The following is a 20,457-nucleotide window of genomic DNA, read 5'->3' as shown; positions in this document are numbered from 1 at the left end:
TAAATTATATATAAAATTAATATTTTAAGTTATTATTTTTTGTTTTTTTCAAAATCAAATAAAAGCCAAAAATGATGAATACAACCACATTAATTGTTAGTAACTTTCCTATTAACATAACCCATGAAGACATTTAAAAAATTTTCGGAGATTTTAAAGGATATTTAGGTTCAAGACTTCTTTTTAATCAAAAAAATGAACCGTAAAATTTAAATTTTATTTTTGTCAAATAATATCTCATCCACTTATCAAAAATATATAAATTTTAGAGAAATAGTTGAAGTTGAATTTAATTCATATGAATCTGCTGAATATGCAAAAAAATCAATGCAAAATATTTTATTTCCAAATACTTTATAAAGGATGTGTAACTTATAAAATAAAAAATAATAATATTTTTCCAATATATATTTTTTTTACTTTAGTTATTGAGTTTAAATAAGATTAGTATCCTAATTAATATGCAAATGATTTCGTTTATAATGGTCCTTCTTAATATTAACAAGTTTTTTTAAATTATAATTTAATTTTTGAAATATGTTTTTTTAATTTTTAATATTCATCTTTTTTAATTTCAGAAATTTCTTAAGATTATAAATATTTAAGATTACTACAATAATATTTTTTTAATTTTATTTTTTTATATATTTTAGTTAGGACTACCATATAATCAATAAAATCATACTAATTTCGTTTAAATAGATCCTCAATATAATTAATATTAGTAACCAAGTTATTAGACAGGAATAGCTGGTATTTATAACTTTTTGACAATTTTTTTATTTAAAAAAATAACTTCCTTTTTATTTAAATTTATAGGTTAATATAATTAATAATAATATTAATAAACAGCTTAATAACCATAAATATAGATTAAATCGTAGACTTAATAACCTCAAATGTAGCAATAACAATTAAATGGTTATGTTCCAAATACTCCAAATACAAGTTAAGTTAATCCTATTCTTCCAATGTCTTATTAGCCAATGAATTAATAGAATTATTTAAATTTTTAAACAAATCCATAATAACCAGCCATTCAAGGTTCTTAAAATGTTTAAATGAATACTCCTTAACAGTATTTAATATTTTTTTATTTTTTATATATAAAAATTAACAATTAAAAAAATAAAGAGTTTATAACAATAATAATCCTGCACCTAATAATCCTACTAATATATTGTTAGGTGCTATCTAACAATATAAAATAATGTAAAATTCTAACGCTGGCATCTACTTTCCTCCAAATTAAAATTCTAAATCTTCAAATGAGTTGTAAGTGTTTAAAATAATTCCTGATGCGACAAATTCATTATATGTAGATGGTATTTTATTAAAAAAAGTTATTAAGAATAGAAAATATATATAAATATTTTTTTTTCAAAAAGGAGTCCCTGTTAATAGTAAAGAAAGAGAAGTTGCACGTAATAAAAAAATATTTAACTTTTATAATGAATTTATTTTAGATATATTTAGACCTTTTCCAGGGTATATTGGAGTTAGGTTGATAAAAAAAGAACTTAAAATGGAAGAGAATTTTATTTTTGTTTTGTTGATTTTGAAAATTAGTTATAAGCTTCGATTGCCTTAACTACTTTATAAGTATGATTAGTTTATTATTTTGAAAATATAATTTTATTAAATTTATAATTTAATAGGGATATAGATTTGATAAAAATGATGCTCATGGTTTAAAAATATCTTTTGCAAATGAGCCACATTAAAATAAGAAGATAGAAAATAATAATAATTAGAAATAAAGATATAAATGATTAGTAAAGCTGATTTTTATATTTATTATTATATTTTTCTTAATAAAAAAATATATTTTTTTATTTTTCTATTTTTAAATATTAATCTTATTTGATGTATAATATAAATTTTTTATACAAACTCAATTTTTTATCAAAAAAACAAATATAAATAAAATAAAGAAAAAAATCATATTTAAATATTTTATATATGTTTTGTAAATTTATTGCATAATTAAAAACTATTCATTTTACTTTTACAAGCGATTCTATTTTTTAAAGGCCCTTCTTATTTAGAAAATTTAATAATTTTATTTTTTTTATTATTAAACACATTAATTAACTTTTTAAAATTATTATATATTATAATGTGCGAAAATAATAAATAATTATAATTAATGATTAAAAATCTACCTAATTAAGAAGAAATATGCTTTTTTGTATTATTTATCTTTGTCTAATAATTTAAAAGATATTTTATTTATTAATTTTTCATTTAAAGAGTTAATTATTATATCAATATTGCCTTATATGAAACATAATTGTGTATTTTATAGAATCAAAGTTTTCTTAAGAATTTAATACTATTTTTGCATTTTTTTTAAATTTCTATTTCCTGCTCAAGAAATTAACAAGAAATAAATCTTATTTACATTTTGAGAAGCATTATTAAAGCTATTAAAATTTTTTATTAATTGCTTTTTAATTTGAGTAAGTGATTTTTCTTAAATATTTTAATCAAATATAGCCGAATTAACATAAGAAACAGGCATATTTTATGATTTATTTTTATTAATTATTGCTAGTTGAATTTTTATTATTTTAATTTTAAATTTATACTGTTACATTTTTTGAGAATGCGACTTTCTTATTTCTAAAGAATCGAATACTTGGCGTTTCACTTAATAAAAGACTACCAGCTAATTAAAAAATACAATTTTATTAATTATTTTGCTTTTATTAATTTGTAAAGTTTGAGTTATAGAAGAGTTATAGAACAAAGATATAGATTGTATTTTATACATAGGTCTATAAATATTTATTTTGCAATAATATATATTAATTTAAAATAATAATTATGAGACTAATTTTATTATATTAAATATTCATTATATAAAATAAAAATTAAATGTATAGCACATTATTTTAAATCTTTAAAATTAAAAAGAGTGTTTTTATTCTTAAAACAACTTTTTTAAAATTTTATTATTTTCATATTTTAAAATTAATTATTATTAATATATATATATATATATATATATATATATATATATATATATATATATATATATATATATATATATATATATTTTTTCTTTTATTTATATTGCTTTGGCGTAAAATTTATCTATTACTTATCTTGATTTACAATAAGCATTAAATTTTTTTTCTCCAAGCGCATAAACCTTTTTTCTTATAAAGTTAAAGTATAATAATTATTTATTTTTTATAAAGTAAATATAAGAAATATTTATTTTATTTACTTATTTTTAGTAGTATTTATTTATTTATTGTCTATTTTTATTATATATTAATATTTATTTTAATTATAAATTAATATTAATTTTTTTCATAATATAAAAAAAATAAAAAATAAAAGATAAAAATACATTTACAAATAAATCCTTTTGATAAAATAATAAATTTTTATTTTTTAATATAAAAAAATGAATTAATATTAAGAAGATTCTCGACAAATAAATCAATAAAAAGAAGAAAATGACATATAAATAAAATTAATTATTTATAACTTCATTTTAAGTTCTTTTACATTTAATTTATTTTTACTTTTAATTGTAATTTTTAGTAGATATTAATTTGATTTAAAATCATTATTATATTATTTATGGCTTTTAGATATAATCCATCTATTAAAATTAGTTTCATATGATTGTTTTTTAAGATTATAAAATTAGGCAAATTTAAATTAGTAAATTAAAAAAAAAAAAATATACTTCATTAAAAAACATAAAAAAGGAATACCATTATCTCAAATTATAAAAAAATCAATACTGAGTATTTAGATTTATTATTGGACATAATTTATAAAATATTTATTTATCTTTATGCGTTATAAATAATATCTTAAATAATATTTCCAACAATATTATTATTTTTATATTATTTGATTCGAATAGCAAAAACCATATATAAGGAAAACAAATAATAGCATAATTAATAGGAATTATAAAATAGTATTTATTTTGTAATTGTAATTAGAAAAGAAATTAAACTATTTTTTAAAAATTTTATTTAAAGATAAAATTATTTATAACAAAAAAAAAAGAATAGTTAGATTTTTAAGACCTATTTTTTAATTCAATTAATATTTATAAGCTTAAAAATATAAGGTTTAGTTGAATGGACATGGGATGAAACCTTCTGGTTTTATTGGATATTTTTTTTTATTATTTGTGGATTCGGCTTTATGATGTTGATATTATTAATTGCAAAAATAAGTTAACTTTGTTAAGAAATAGATAAAGAATATACATCTAGTAATATAAATTAATAGTTTTTTATTGAAAATAATTTTTTTTATTTAAAAAGTTAAAGGTATTGTTTGGTTTCTGATATTAATATTTTCAGTTACTATAAATTCTTCTTTAGTAGTTGTTAGAATTTGTAATATTTTAGATTAATAATAAGCATTAGAAAATTTAAAAAGTCAATATAATAAAACGAGAAACGTTGAACTATCAAATCTATATAATCTAGAAAATAATGTTAATTAATTAAGAAGAAATTTATAAAATGTTATTTTTGTTATTACTTTTATTATCTTTCTATAAATATTTATTTTTTTGATATTTAAGAAAACAATTATGTAAGAAAAATTAAAAACAAATAAACACTTTTACTTAATTTTTATTAGTGAATATATTAAATTTATAATATATGAAGAAATAGAACAGGAAGATTATTTTTAAGAATAGGATATAGAATAATAAAATAATTCAAACTCAAATAATTAGCAAACAATTTAAATAAATAAATAAAAAAATTGTAAATTAAAATAACTTTGATTAATAATAAATTTATATATTTGTAAAAAAAAAAAAACAAAGAAAATATGGTATTAAGGGAAAAATAAATACAAAATGACTATAATTTTCCTTAATTTGTATCTAAGGTTTCCTCAACTTATTTCAAATTGTTTAAATCTTAAAAAGAAGTTCAATAATAAAATGAGTAAAATCAAATAAAACAAATAAGAAAAAAGTAAATTAGTCAACAAAAAGAAATAAAAACTTAGGAATAATAATGTTAATTTTAATTTTAATTTCAAAAATAAATATTATATTATTAAAATAAAAGTTTTAAATAGAACTTAAATACCAACTGTAATAACAACTAATTAAAATGATTTTTCAAATGACAAAAAATTTATATAAGCTGATATAAATTAAAAAAAATTTTAATAAATAATTCTTAAATTTAAGGAAGTGTAAAAAAATAAAAATTAAAATAGCAGGATTAAGATTAAATTAATAAAGTTAAAGATAATAATAATATTTAAACAATATAATTTAAAAATAAAGAAAATAATAATAAAAAAAGATAAAAAAGTAATTATGAATAATAAATTTTAAATACTAGTTAATAGAAATCAGTAAACAGTTGTTTAATATGTTTCGATTCTGTACCGAATTCTATATTTCAATAATGTGGTCATGGAGGTATTTAAATATAATATTGATTTTTCTAAAAATTTAAATAAGGTTTATGTTATTAATGTGCTATAGATTTAATGTAAAAAACTTAAAAATGTTACCTTTGTAGATAAGTTATAATTAAATAAAATAAAAAAAAATATTTATTCATTTATTTATTTATTTATTATTTATTTATTTATTTATTTATTTATTCATTTATTTAATATTTTATATTTTTTTTTTTTAGAATATTAATGAAATACTTAAAATAGATCCTGAAAGTAAATAAAATGGGATATTGAAAGTTATAACATCTACATAATATTTTTAAATTTTATAAGTAATTTTTTTCAATAAATAGTATATTTTTAATTTTTTTTTTATATTTTTTACTATAAGTCTTGAAAAAACTATATTCAATAAAATATTTGCATTTATTTTTTTCATTATATAATAAAAAATACTCAAATTTTATTAATTTGTAATAATTGATAAAAAAAATTATATATATTAATATTAATATTAATATTATATTAATATTTATATTTATAATTTTATATTTATAAATTTATATTTTATTTAAATTTAAAATATTTTTTATTCTTTTTTATTTAATAAATTTATTTAAAATTAAAAAATTTAATTTTTTTTTATATTTATTAATTTTATTTCATTTTTTTTATTTAAGTTTTTGTGAATATACTTTTACTTGATCCTTACTTATATAATCTTATTATCTGTTATCTTAATAGTTTATTTTATCGCCAATTTTTTTATTATTATTTAATTTTTCCTCTTAATAATTTAATGCTTCATTGTTAATATTTTTATTAATAATTGAAAGATCAATTTTTTATTATTATTATTATGTTTCTGCTTTTTTAATAGAATTATTAATAATAATTGTTTTTATGACTTTCTATTAATTTTTAGCAAATTTTTTTCTAAAATAGTACCAGGAAAGTATTCAGGAATTCCAGCAAATCTTCTAAACTATGCATTTCTAAAAGGAATAGTTAAAAATAATTAACATGCTGCTGAAATAGCCCAATATAAATTGAGACCTGCAGGGAAAAAGCCTAATATAGGAATACCAAAAAAAGGCAAGTATTTAATGTAAGGTTAAATCTGCCTAAACATAGGAATATTTTATCGTGAAATATTAGAACTATAATTAATATTCAGATAAGACATAGAAGCAGATATAATTGGCAAAGCAAAATAAGGATCATAAACAGACAAATCTTTGAACCAAAGGATTCCTTCATTTAAAAGCGCTGGATATTTCTCAGGTAAAGATGTTACGTATCTTAAAGAAAAAACCAAGTCATAAGGAAAGGAATTTGGAGAAAATTAAAAAAAACACAGAGTATTTTATTCCATATCTTGATAAAAGCTCAAAATATTAGCTCTAGCATTCTCTAATAGATTATAAATTTCCTGACATTTAATGTCTTTTTACTTGCTCATTAAATAGTTTTGTTTCTGGCTCTAATAATTATATTTTTTTTTATATGGCTTATGATTATAATATCGGAAGCGCAAAGCATAACTTTATTCCAAATGATATTAATGCTATTGATATTCCCAGTCCTAAATTACAATCATCAGCTAAATATAATAATAAATCTCGAGAATATGCATCTAATTACCCATATAAATTTCCTATTGATAATTCACTAAGCTTATCTAAAAAGTCATGAGGTATTTTACAATTTATAGGCTTTATGGATTGAATTACATTTGATATATCATAATCGTCTTTTTTTTAATTTTTTTATTTTTTTATTTTTTTATTTTACTATATGAATTTAATGAATATGGAGAATTCTCTTAGACCCTTGAAAATAATTAAGAAAAGTTTCTTGTTTATTTAAAACATAATTAATATTCACATCTTAAAAATTTTTATACTCTTAAATTATTTGTATTTTTAAAAAAATTTAACATTAACTTTATTTATTATAAAATATCTTTATGTAAATTTATTTTATATAAAATATATATAATATAAAATTTTTTATAATTAAATTTATTAAAAATAACCTATTATTTAAATAAATATTAAAAAAATCAATATATATATAAATACATTACATAAATATATAAATTAATAATAAATATTTATAAATCAATCTATATTTTTTAATCTTATAACTTAATTACTTTTGTTTATTTATATATTTTATTAATCGAAATTTAAATTATTTTCTGGTAAGTATTATAAATTACTTATTAATAAATTATCATCTTCTAAATTTCTAAATAATTATCTAAAAAAATAAAATTGTTATTTTCTTTTTTATTAATATTTATTACTTAACAAAAATCATTTTTATTATTTTATTAATTATTATATATAGATCCTTAATTTTCATTATTTTTATATTAATATGTTTATAGATTTAATGGAGTTAAAGATATATTGTTATTATTTTCATATTAATAAATTTAACTAATATTATTTCTTTATTTAAGTTAAATACAATTGTTAATTAATAAAATATTATTTTGAAAACACATATCATTTAAACAATTTTAATTTAAATAGTTAATATATTAGAACTATTAATTAAAGAATATTTTAAATTAATAAAAATTATATTAATAATCTTAATAATCAATATAATTGATTGACAAATACAGAGATTTATTAGACATTTATTTTACTTTCCTAATGTGTTAATTATTTAAAAGCCACTCTAATTTATTTATAAATTAATTTTTTAAAAATTATAAATTATATTATTATTATTTTTATTATTTTATATTATTATTATTATTATTAATTATTATTATTATTATTATTATTATTATTATTATTATTATTGTTATTATTATTGTTATTATTATTATAAATTAATTTCTTAAATTTTTTAATTTAATTAGTTTTTTATATTTTTTCAAATTAATATATTTTCGTTATTATATTATCTAACAATTAAATTTTTGTATTTATTTTTTATTCTTTTTTATTAATTTTAATTTCTTTTTCTAATAAAATTTATTTTTATAATTCAAATTTATCTTTATTTATTAATAAATTTTATTCCTTTTAGTAAAATTCTTATTCTTTTTTTTTAATTTTAAACTTCCATATTTAATTATTGTTTGTTCTTGTATTAAATATTCATGTTTTTTATTAATTATTTAGTTTATTTATTTTAATTGTTTCTTTTTATTCAAAATTTTTTATTATTATTATTTTTATTCTTAAACTAAATTTTCAATATCTATTTAATTTTTCAATTAATCATATTTTTTGCCTATTTTACTTTTTGAAAATGTTATATTTCTTATTATATTATAATTTAATTTTTTTCGAATTCAATAATTATTTGTTTTTAATTATAGTTTTCATTAATGAAATTTTTTTTTTTATGAATATAATTCGTATTTTATTTTTTTAAAATATTAATTCAAAAAATAATAAAATCTTGATAATTTTTCTTTATTTTATAATAAAAATTACTTTTCTCTTTCTTTATTATTGTCAATTAAGTTAAAGTTTTTTTTATTTTTTTTTATTTTATAAATATTTTTAAAAGGTTTTTAATTAATATTTTATTAAATTTTCATTAATATTATTATGGATAGGCTTCATACTTTAAGTACTAATTCTGCTTTCTAATTTTGTATACTTTTTAAATTACTTTATCCTTTTTTATTGTCTTTTTTTTATAAAATATATATTTTAACAAAACATATTAAAAGATTTAATAAAAATACTTCTTTTTTTCATTTTCATTAATCATATTTTCATATAATTAATTTTAATTTAGATCTTTTAATTTATTATCTTTTTCATAATAAAAATAATGTAAACTCTCATTATTTTCTTATATACAATATTATAAAAAGTCAATATTTTATTTGTTTTATTTGTATTAATTTGTTATATTTTAATAACTATTTGAACGGTGTTTATTGTTTAATTATATTTATAATGTGCCTTCTTTTTATTCTATAAAATTAATAATAATTATTAAGATTTATAATTTATTTGTTTTATTTTAAATAAAATTTAACATTTAAACATTATTTTAATATTACTATTATTTAACATGTAATCTTTATTTACATTATCTTTAAATTAGCAAAGTTAATCAATTTTTATTTATTCTATATACTAAAATTAAATAAGTGTATTTAATAAATAATTTAATACCAATTTAATCGAAATTTCTTTTGTTTTTTATTCCATAATAATTAATTTGTTTCCTTTTTTTTATTAATTATTATATATTTATTATTTTTATTTTTTAAAAATAAATTATACTTTTTAATTTTTATACATTTGAAATTCATTATTTATTAAAAAATTATTATTCTTTTAATATTTTAAATATTTTTTAATAAATATAATAAAGAAACATACTATTTAATAAAAAAACTAAATATCATATGGATAATAATTTATTAATAGAATAATTTATTCTAATGGGTTTAGAAAATAACTAAGAAAGTAAATTATAATAAACTATAAAAAAACAGAAATCAATTTATTTTAAATTAACAAGCCCTCAATTATAATAACATAATAAATAATAATCTTGTTCCTTCCTTTATAGACATGTATCCTTATATTTTAGGTAAAGTGCCATAATATTTAGAAATTCTAAAACATGTAATTGAAAAAAAACAAAAATAATATAATTTTATTTTTTTAAATAGTGGTGTTTCCCAGATGGAGTTACAATATATAATGAAAACTTTTAAAAAATAAATGGTTAAAAAGATTTATATAAGTAGAATATAAATTAAAACCAAAATCATCAAGCATCAAATTAAAAAAATAGTATAATGAGTAAGAATAATTTACATCATTTTGTTTTAACAAATTAATATTCCGATAAAAAATATTGTTCATGTTTACTTATACATGTAAATAAATTTTCCGTATATATATTAATGAAAAAATAGGAAGAAACAACAATAAATATAAATAATAAAGAATTTGAATAAAAGAATACAAAATAAGCATTTAAATTTGATACAAATTAACTTTTTTTTCCAAATTAATTAAAAATATATATACCAAAAATATTATGTTTAGTTTCAAGTACTCCTGTATTAGAATTTTAAAAATAATTCTTAGCTTTCTTATATAAATATGGTATATAAAGTAAAATGTAAGCTATTCCTTAAAGGATAATGATCCATGAACACTTTTATGAAGAATTTAACAGATTAATAAATGAAGACTAGAATTTTGCAAAGGCTGAATATAAATGGGATAATGAAATTTATTAAAAATGCTAAGAAAGAATAAGAATCGATAAAAAAGGAAATTTATTTAAATTAAAAGAAGAATATATAATTCATTTTAGCATTTCTATGCTTTTTAGGATGCATACGTTAGAAAAAATATATTAAAATACTGAAATAATATTTACTTTGGCAAAAGAAGAAGTTTGTAGGTTACGTCCTTTTCGTGAAGAAGATAAAAAAGATAATTTTTTTTAATTAAATAATTTCAATTTTAAATCATTTTTTGAAAATATTTCTTTAAAAAATATTTAAGTACTTCTTCAAGCTATCCTTCTTGAAAAATAAATAATTATTGTTTCTTCAAATCCTAATGAAATTATTAACATTTGTGAAGCTATTTTTACACTTATTTATCCTTTAAAATGGGTTTGTATTTATATTCCTTCGCTTCCTCTTTAATGTACAGAAACTCTATCTGCAACGACTCCATTTATTATTGGGATTTCTAAGTAAAATTATGAAGCAATTCACAAAAATTATTTAAAAGATAAAGTTATCATTAATTTAGATGATGATTAATATATATTTAATGAAGTATATTTATTTTAATTCTTTTATTTTAATTTTTTTTTTTTAAATAAAATAGAATATTGGATTTCCAGAGAATTTAAATTAATTTTTAATTATGAACTTAAATTAGTTATTTGAAAATTATAAAATTGGAAAAAAAGAAAAAAATAATTAAAAAAAGAATAATTGGATAAAATTAATTTTTACATTAAAATATATTTTCCTTAAATTTATGATTTCTTTACTTAATAATATAATTCCTTATTTCTTATATTCTGATTAAACTGCATCTTCTTCTTTTGCTGCTAAAGATATTTTTGCACATGAGGATTATATGAAAATATTTTAAAAGGAAGAAAAGCAATTTATGTTTGAGTTATCAAAGAATACTATGGTAATTTTATATTTTTCTAATAATTTTTTATTTGAAACAAAAAAAAAGTTTTCAAAATTTATTGAAGATTTATATAAAATATTATATTAAATTGAATATAAAAAACAATTATATTAAGGAGAGGACAAAGATAACTTAATTTTTTTATAATAACTTCCAAAAAATTACTTTAAAACATTAATTAATAACTTCATGATAAAAAATTTAATATTATCCAAAATGAATTATTATTTACCACTGTAGAAATCGAATTACAATCTTAAATAAACTAATCTATTACTAATTATTCTTCTCCTTTATAAATAGATTTAACTTAATATGTAATTAAATATTTGAAATTTATAGAAAGCAAAGTTAATAAATCTACATTTTTTATTTCTCCAAGTAATTGTAATATTAATTCAAATACTAATACCACACATAATAAAATATTATTTGAAAAACTTGATAAATAACTTCTTATGCCAATACCTTAAGTTATTAAAAAAGAAAAAATTGATTAAACAAATGAAAATAAGAATATAATTAATAGCTAACTTACAAATAAAAAGAGAAATATATCATAATATGAAAGCGATGCCTTAGATTTGATAAAAAATAAAGAAAATAATTAATTTTAGATAGACGAATCATGCTAAGAAGCCGAAGTTATTAATAAACCAATTATTTTTATGAGAGATTTTTAAATAGAATATGATGAATAATTAAATAAATAATTCAAACATGAATTTGATAAAATGAAGCTTAATTATCCTTTTGAAAACAGAAAATGGGATCTTAAAATGCCATCTAAAAATATAAACTTTTAAAAAAATAAAGGATAATAATATACAAAAATAAATGATAAATTATAGAAAATGCTTTAATCGAAAGGACAAAAAAAATGTATTTTTTATAATGGAAAAGGCATTGCAAACTAGAAATAAGTAAATTATAATGATTTAACTTTTAATAAGTTTAATATTTATACTGATACTTCAAAAAATGAAATCTAAGTGAATGTTAAATAAAAGAAAAGCATTTTTGATTAATAATAAAAAAATATAAACAATGATATTGAAAATATAAACTTTAATAATTATATTTAAAATTAAAGTTAAAATATTTAGCAGAACTATAGATATAGATCAAAGACAAGACCTTTATTTAATTGAATTATTTTTTTAATAAAAGTTATTTAATTACTATTATATAAATGTGTTTTTGCTTTTATTATTTTATATAAAGTTAATGATTTTTAATCTATATGTTTATTTATTTAAAAAAATATAATATTTAATTTTTTTAATATTAAAAAATTAATACAATAAATAAAGCGAAATTAATTATATATCCTTTTTTTCTAATTGACATTATTTAATATTTAATCTTGTCCATAAAAAAATATTAAAATTTTTATTTTATTAAATTAAATAATTCATAGTTATTCAAATAATTATTTATAAAATAATGAATAAATATTTGTATTTAAAATCAAAATAATTTAAAATTAAAACATTATCAATAAATATTATTAATCATATCTTTTAAATTTAAAAATATAATTTAAAATATTTATATATATATATATATATATAATTATTTAATAATTTAAATTTTTAAAGTTTCTTTTTTTTATTTTAATATTTTTTTTTAATAATTTTAATATCATTATATAAAAATTATTATATAAAAATAAATTAGTTCTTTTTAATTTAAAAGATATGAAATTAGTATAACTATAAAATAATTTTATTATTAAAAAATATTATTTAAATATAATAATAGTTTTAAATCAAACTATGTGTATTTTTAACATTATACATAATATTTTTTTTATAATAATTTTATCAAAGCAATTTCTATTAAAGTTAGTACAATAAAATATAAGAGTCTACATAAAATTAAAATTATTTTTAAAATAGATAAAAAACATCAGTTTTTATAAGTATTTTTTTATAAATGGGATTTTTTATTTTTTTACCTTTTTTTATTATCGAAATAATCTAATATATTTCTTTAAACAAAAATAAGAAAGTAAAACTAAATAAGTTGATTTTGATTTTCATATGCATAAATTTCTTCAGTATGCATTTTGTTATAAGCAAATTATTTATAAAGAAAAATTAAAATAAAGAATAAAAAATTACCTATTTATATAAGAATTCTCGTTAATTTGAAAAGAAAAATTAAAAATTAAAAAATTAATATAAAAAAAAGAAGAATGAAAAAATAAACATTTATATATTTTTATAAAAAATTATATATAAAATTAACTTATAAGAAAAAAGCAATAAAAAATAAAATAAAAAGAAATATAGAGAAAAATAAAATGAATAAATAATGTACAATTCCAAACATAATTTTTTAAAAACTTCCACCACAAATAATAAATAAAATAATACAATTTTTAGATCCAAAGGAGTTACCAAAAATGCGCTAAACGTGTAGATGGCTAATGTTATATATAGACAATAATCCTTTGTTTACATCAATTCAAATATTTGATATATTTTTTCCTACTGATATCTATTTTTTTAGTGATTTTGCCCAAAATGAATTATATATTCAATAAAAATAAAAAAAAGACAATCAAATATCAAATAATATAAACTTAAAATAACAATTTTAATAATTTAAATAAATAAATATTAAATTAAGTAAAATAATTTATTAATTTAGCCTTTTAAATGATTAATAAAATACTAAAATTTTATTTCAAAAAGAAATTTGGGCTTTAATAAAGAATCCTCCTTTACCAATACTTAAATTAAGAAAATAAAATGTAGGAAAATTTTCAAATTCTTGGTTTTAAAATAAACTGATTGATGTATTATATGATAATTCTAAAAATATATAGAACAATTAATCAAATTCTTTAAAACTATTAAGCAAAATTATATAGGAATAGAAGATATAATTACTAGATGAACTCGAAAATGAAATTTAAAATGAAAACTTACTAAAAATAAGGTATTCTTTATTTTAAAATGAATAAACTTAATCTCTTTTAATGTCTTTTATATAAACAATTAACTAAATAATAAAAATTTAATGTGAAGTAACCTATATTTATTTAAGAAAGCATACATTATTAAATGAAAAAGAAAAAAAACAAAATGGATTTGACCTTTTATGCGAATATAATTTAAAATGGAGTAGTTTTATTGCTTTTGTAAGTGAATTGGATGAATAATTATCTGAAATAATGCAATTAATAAATAATTATTTTGAATAAAAGAAGCCTTTTTACCCTAAATGTCCAAAAATGAGTATCTGGAGATTCGGCATTAAAATTTGGATTGAAGAAGTTTTTTTAAAAGATGAAATATATAAAGAACTTTTTAGCTGTTTTGGAAAAATATTATAAATAAGAAGAAATGAAAATCTTAAATTTTAAATGAAATAAAATATTTAAAATTAATTTGATAAATAATCTTTCTAACCAAATTAATTAGAAGGTATTTCTTTGTGTTTAATGAATAATTTTTTCAAAAATAAATAGTTTTAAACTAGATGTGAACATTCATATGATTTTTTTCATGAATTTTTTAATAAAAATTACATATAGGTAGATTATTTGTTAAGCTCTTTTGTTGAAAATATAGTTGATATTTCTATCAATGAATTTTCTGTACATTATCTTGGACATTCAGATATTTAAATGGACTTTCCTTATATTCAATTAGATAAACTCGTAGTTGGGTAAACTGAGAAATATTACTTTTATCATTAAAATACATTTTTAGATAATTTAAATGCTTATTAAGATTTTTTAATTGCTGATTTTAATTATTTGTAGAGTATTATGAAAGAAAAAACATAAAAATAAGCGCTTTAAATCCTTTTAGATAATTGGAAGTAAGGTTTTGGAAAATTTGCAAAAGAATAAATGGCAAAAATTTTATAAAATTTAGAGTTAGAAAAGATTTAAAGAATCCAAAATATGTATTTTTTGAGTGAAAATGAATTTTCTGCTTATGAATTTATAAAAAATTAATTTAAAATGATTTTAAAATTGAAGATTAAGAAAAAATTAAATCTCTTTTTTATTTGCTTAAATTAAGGTTTAAAAAAGAAATTGAAAATTTTGAATCTTTTCCGATTTTTTATTAATTAAATAATTCTCTTCTTGATTAAGATTAAGAATTAGAAATAATGAACAAATTAAGAGGAATTCCATTTAGATTAAATAAAGAAGAATAAAATTTCTTCTTTTATTCTTCTAAACTAACTCTTGAAATTGTTCATAAAACTGCCTTAAATTAATGTATTTTTTAATAAATTATATTTTTTTATTACAAAGTTTTTATTTTTTATAAAAGAAAATAATAATATAATTTATGATTCTTAAGAAGAAGAAAAGGAAAAATAAGAATAAAATAATTATTCTTATATTTAAGAAGAAGAAGAAAAAATAAAATATAAATATTTTGATAATTTAGAAAAAAGCAATATTTATGAATAGGAAAGTGATTCTATAGTAGATAATTCAGATACAATTTTCGAATAATTAGACAAATCTCCGAAAAATGAGAAAAGAAAATTGGCAAAATAATAGTTTTAAATAAAAAAATTAAAGCTTTATGCAAGAAAAACAGAAATAGAGTTTTTTTTCATAAGAAATTTTAGGCGAAAATAACAATAACGAATGTAACTTTTTAGATGATTTTGATAAAATAAGTATAAATAATGATGAGTAAGAAGGTGATTAAAGTTCACAATTTGAATTTTTCCCAATATAAACTTTCTAAAATAAAAATAATATTAATAATAATAGTAATAATAATAATAATAATATTAATAATAATAATAATAATAATAATAAGTTATTATTTAATTTACCTTAATTGAAATTAATTAAGTCTTTATTTTGAAAAAGTTTTATAAATAAAACTTTTTATTTATTTATTTATTTTTATAAATAAAAATATATAATTTTACGTATATATATATATTTTTTTTATATAATTTCATTATTAAAATTATATTTATTTTAAAACCTTTCCTAATTTTATAATATTATTATTTTCTAAATTAATTATATTGCACATTTTACTTTTTATAATACAACCAACATAAAATCATACTTGTTGTATATATTTTTATTTTACATATATATAAATAATTTCTTAAAAAAAAAAATACGGAAAAAATAATTTATTTTTTTGTCAATATAAATTATAAATATAATATTCAATTTAATAATTTTTTTTATTCAAACTGTGCTGAATAAAATTCTCCAATTTTCCCATGCCTAAGAAAAATAACATATCTTTTAAGTTCTTTGCCATTTTTTAAAGAATAAGCACAAATATAGAAATTTCCTTAGTCTTCTCCTAAAATCCATAATTCATCTTAAAATACCCCTAAACTTTATATACCTCCCTTAAAAGAGAAAAATTCAATTATTATTTCTTAAAAGCAATTTAATAATGCATTAAAAAATGCGCATTTAAATTTATTATTTGAATCGTTAAAAATTAAAACTGCTTCAAAAAAAGAGTATTTATGTATATAAAATTATTTTAAATCTTTCCAAAAAATACATTTTAAAGTTTCCCATATTTTTTTTTTTAAGTCAGTATCTTTCAACATTTCCTAGAGTTTCTCCTTTTTCATTTACTCCTCCAAAAACATAAATAAAATCCTACAAAACAATTGCTTAAAAGTTACATCTTGCTTCATTTAAACTATTTAATTCTTCTTTTTTACCACTTTCTATATCATAAATTTCACAAGAAGATAATATTTGATTTCCGGAACCTTTTCCACCTATTATATATAGTTTGTTTTCTATAAGAACAGATGCATGTAAACATCTTTTGTATAACATTTAACCAATATTTTTTGTTTGATAATTTTTTAGGATACAGATTTTATCCGAAATTTTATTTTCCGTTTTTTGTATTTCATAAAAAAAATTTTGTCTATTCGAAATCCGCTCTTTTTTTCCCTGTTCAAACTCAATTCCTCCAGAAATAATTATTTCTTACGAAAAATCGTTTACACAACTGGAACTTTAAATAAAATTAAGGTCATTTTTTATTAAAAAATTCTTATTTTTGTAACTTTTAATATCAAATAAATTAAATTAACAATCCGAAAAATAAATTAGTTCAGATTTTAATTTTAAATTTGGTAAAAAGAGATTTTCATTTGAGAAAACAGATAGTATTTTTTAGTTTTAAAGCCTTTCAAAAGCTGGAAAATCTAAAGGACGTGATAAAACTCCATTTTTAAAATCAAAAAAATTAACGATTATAAAAAATTAATTCTATTCGAAGAAGTGAAGGTTTTTTCCACTTTTTTAAACAAAAAACTTATTTTTTGATTCTTCAGAAAATTCTAAGAAAGGAGTTTTTTTAACTAAATTTAAGCCAGTGTTAAATACTTGTACCCATTTCGATTATTAAAAATTTGTTTTTTCTTATTTTATTCCACCAAATATTAATATTTCATTAAATCCGATTGGATAAACATTCATATTGTATCCACTAAATAATGTTCTACAACTTACTCTCTCCCATAAATTAAATATCGGATCGTATTTTTCAATAAAGTCTACAGCATTTCCTTAATTATCTATTCCACCAAATATATATACTATACCTTTTTAAACACAGGCTGAAAAGTCAGATTTTTGGCTTTCCAAATTGCTTACTTGTTCAATATTTTAAGTATTTTATATATTAATTCTTTCAACTTTTTTAGTTCGCTCGTTATCTTTTGTAATGCCTCCCATAATATACACATATGAATCCATATATACACAACAATGCCCTTATTTACGAGGAGTTATTAAATTATTTATTTCTTTAAATATAGATTTTTTTAAATCTAAAAGATATATTTTGGATGAAAAAGAGTCTTTTCCACCTATTATTAAAAATTGCTTTTTTTGGATTTAAATTATTTTTGATTATTCAGGTATTTAAATTTCATTTGGATAATTTTTTTCTTTTAATTAAATACCTTTATTAATATTATATGTAAGCAATTATAGTTAATTTTTTTAATTATGGACAAGAAATTTAATATTATTTTGTTCTTATTCAGATGAAAAAAAGTATTATTAAATATTTGAATGAAATGAGAACGCTTGTTAATTTGAATATTTTCTTTTAGTTAAAAAGCATAAATCAGATTTAATTTAAAGAGGGAATTACTATGTTTTCTAAAGGAAGAAATGCCTAACTTTTTAGTTATCTTCCCCGATTTCTTCTTTGAAAAAAGCTGTAAATTCTTAAATGAATTCTTATCCTTAAAAAGTCAGAAAAACAAATTATTTTTCTTAAAAAATACTTAAAAGAATAGATTATTATTAAATTATTTACATTTCTAAAAAATTGCCTTTTTTAAAATCAAAAACACCTTATTTTTTTAAATTTGAGTCGGCCAAAAAAACAAATTAACTGCATTCATTTTTTACAGAATAAAATTAGAAATAAAAAGAAGCTTCAAACGGTAATTAAAATTTCCTTTATTCCCGAAAATAATCATATTGTAAATTATATATGATTATTTTTTTATTAAATATTTGATTTTTTAATAAGCCTCCCAATAAAAATAATTCATTTTAATATTCAAAAATTTTACTTTTTAATAATTCAAAAGGTAATGGAGAACATTTCTCCCATTAAAAATTTAAAATATGGAATCTTTCACAAAAATTAATTGTATTTCCTTCTTTATCACATCCTCCAAATTTGTAAAGGAAAAAATTATCAAATTTTCTTTGAAAAAAAAAATAAAAAGAACTTTTTATTCCACCAAATAATGAAAGATAAGGAAGTTAATAGCATTATTTTGATTAAATATCAAATAAAAAAGTTTAAAAATTAATTTATTGTTTATAAATTAAACCTCCACAAAATATCATTTAATGAAGTTCATTTAAATAAAAAGCCTAAATATCTTAAATATTCTCAATATCATGAATATTATGTTAAAAAGAAGTGTTTTTAATATGATTATTTTCTAAAAAAGTAATTTGAGACTAAGAAAAATGAATTTAAATACATGAATTTTTAAAAAACTCAGAAAAAATATTTTATTCAATTAAATTATGGCAGATTTAAAATTTTTTATTTTTTTATTTTTTTAAAATCTTCTAAAAATCTTTCTTTCAAATAATTTTCTTAATATAATTTTCCATCAAAATTAATTTTTATATTTTTATCAAAATTAAAAATAGCAAAATAATTATTTTTTTAATTCAAAAATGTCAAAAAAGTGAAATCATTATATATAATTTCATCTTCTAAATAAAAACAAATCTCTATTTACCATTTATCCTTCTTTACAATCTTCAAAACACCCATTTTATTTGCTTAAAAAAGTATCCGAATTTCAGCTTTTAGACAAATTCCTTCTTTAAAAGTTATTTCCTATTCACTTAAAACATTTTAAATTTCCTATATATCCCAATTATCATCTATAAAAGAATAAATAGCAATAAAACTTAATTTTTAATTAATTGCTAATACATTATTTTCCCTAAAAAATAATTTTTTAGCCCAAAAATCTTTTTTAGGGATATTTTTAAGTTAAATCCATGAATTTAATAAAAAATCGAATTTTTCAAAGCTTTACAAAATTCCATCTAAACCTTATCCACCTAAAACATATATATTGTTTTCAAAATAGCCAATACTATGCGAAAATCTTGATACTTTCATATTTTAAAGTCTTAAATATTTATTTAAAAAAGGATTATAAATGTAACATTTTGACTATATATTTTTATCTTAATCTGAAATTCCTCCACAAATAAAAAATGTTCCGTTTGGTAAAGCCTCGATCTGACAGTATTTTGAAATTACTAAAGAAAAATTTATATTTTTTAAACTTTTCTTTATTGGGGCTATGTATTTTTCATTAAATAAATAAGGTT

General features: G+C 16.5%; 2 protein-coding genes across 2 annotated transcripts, besides 23 other annotated features; one reads left to right on the top strand and one right to left on the bottom strand. All coding sequences in view use genetic code 6, as the record gives it.

The window, feature by feature from the left end:
* Nucleotides 1-2,989: 2,989 nt before the first annotated feature.
* Nucleotides 2,990-3,061: a microsatellite.
* Nucleotides 3,062-3,160: 99 nt separating this feature from the next.
* Nucleotides 3,161-3,229: a microsatellite.
* Nucleotides 3,230-3,267: 38 nt separating this feature from the next.
* Nucleotides 3,268-3,320: a microsatellite.
* Nucleotides 3,321-3,516: 196 nt separating this feature from the next.
* Nucleotides 3,517-3,557: a microsatellite.
* Nucleotides 3,558-5,565: 2,008 nt separating this feature from the next.
* Nucleotides 5,566-5,630: a microsatellite.
* Nucleotides 5,631-5,913: 283 nt separating this feature from the next.
* Nucleotides 5,914-5,995: a microsatellite.
* Nucleotides 5,946-5,983: a microsatellite.
* Nucleotides 5,980-6,078: a microsatellite.
* A 1,092-nt stretch (nucleotides 6,079-7,170) lies between these two features.
* Nucleotides 7,171-7,207: a microsatellite.
* Nucleotides 7,208-7,388: 181 nt separating this feature from the next.
* Nucleotides 7,389-7,444: a microsatellite.
* Nucleotides 7,445-7,463: 19 nt separating this feature from the next.
* Nucleotides 7,464-7,531: a microsatellite.
* A 579-nt stretch (nucleotides 7,532-8,110) lies between these two features.
* Nucleotides 8,111-8,143: a microsatellite.
* Nucleotides 8,144-8,146: 3 nt separating this feature from the next.
* Nucleotides 8,147-8,263: a microsatellite.
* Nucleotide 8,264: 1 nt separating this feature from the next.
* Nucleotides 8,265-8,327: a microsatellite.
* A 49-nt stretch (nucleotides 8,328-8,376) lies between these two features.
* Nucleotides 8,377-8,440: a microsatellite.
* Nucleotides 8,391-8,434: a microsatellite.
* A 67-nt stretch (nucleotides 8,441-8,507) lies between the features above and the next one.
* Nucleotides 8,508-8,571: a microsatellite.
* An 891-nt stretch (nucleotides 8,572-9,462) lies between these two features.
* Nucleotides 9,463-9,498: a microsatellite.
* A 482-nt stretch (nucleotides 9,499-9,980) lies between these two features.
* On the top strand, nucleotides 9,981-11,307 carry IMG5_096990 (hypothetical protein; the record flags this gene model as incomplete). The annotated part of the gene is made up of 4 exons (XM_004035523.1): nucleotides 9,981-10,034; nucleotides 10,082-10,136; nucleotides 10,932-11,127; nucleotides 11,265-11,307. 4 exons carry the CDS (start codon nucleotides 9,981-9,983, stop codon nucleotides 11,305-11,307), a joined length of 348 nt encoding a protein of 115 aa, XP_004035571.1.
* Nucleotides 11,218-11,255: a microsatellite.
* A 1,084-nt stretch (nucleotides 11,308-12,391) lies between the features above and the next one.
* Nucleotides 12,392-12,440: a microsatellite.
* A 753-nt stretch (nucleotides 12,441-13,193) lies between these two features.
* Nucleotides 13,194-13,226: a microsatellite.
* A 5-nt stretch (nucleotides 13,227-13,231) lies between these two features.
* Nucleotides 13,232-13,258: a microsatellite.
* Nucleotides 13,259-16,315: 3,057 nt separating this feature from the next.
* Nucleotides 16,316-16,389: a microsatellite.
* Nucleotides 16,390-16,777: 388 nt separating this feature from the next.
* IMG5_096980 (hypothetical protein) lies at nucleotides 16,778-17,415 on the bottom strand. Its single transcript, XM_004035522.1, has one exon. It carries the CDS (start codon nucleotides 17,395-17,397, stop codon nucleotides 17,143-17,145), a length of 255 nt encoding a protein of 84 aa, XP_004035570.1. The 5' UTR covers nucleotides 17,398-17,415; the 3' UTR covers nucleotides 16,778-17,142.
* Nucleotides 17,416-20,457: the final 3,042 nt, after the last annotated feature.

This window comes from Ichthyophthirius multifiliis, assembly GCF_000220395.1.
Source record: "Ichthyophthirius multifiliis unplaced genomic scaffold scaff_1120509250831, whole genome shotgun sequence".
NCBI classification, from domain to species: domain Eukaryota; phylum Ciliophora; class Oligohymenophorea; order Hymenostomatida; genus Ichthyophthirius; species Ichthyophthirius multifiliis.
This window is presented reverse-complemented; position numbering and strand designations above follow the sequence as displayed.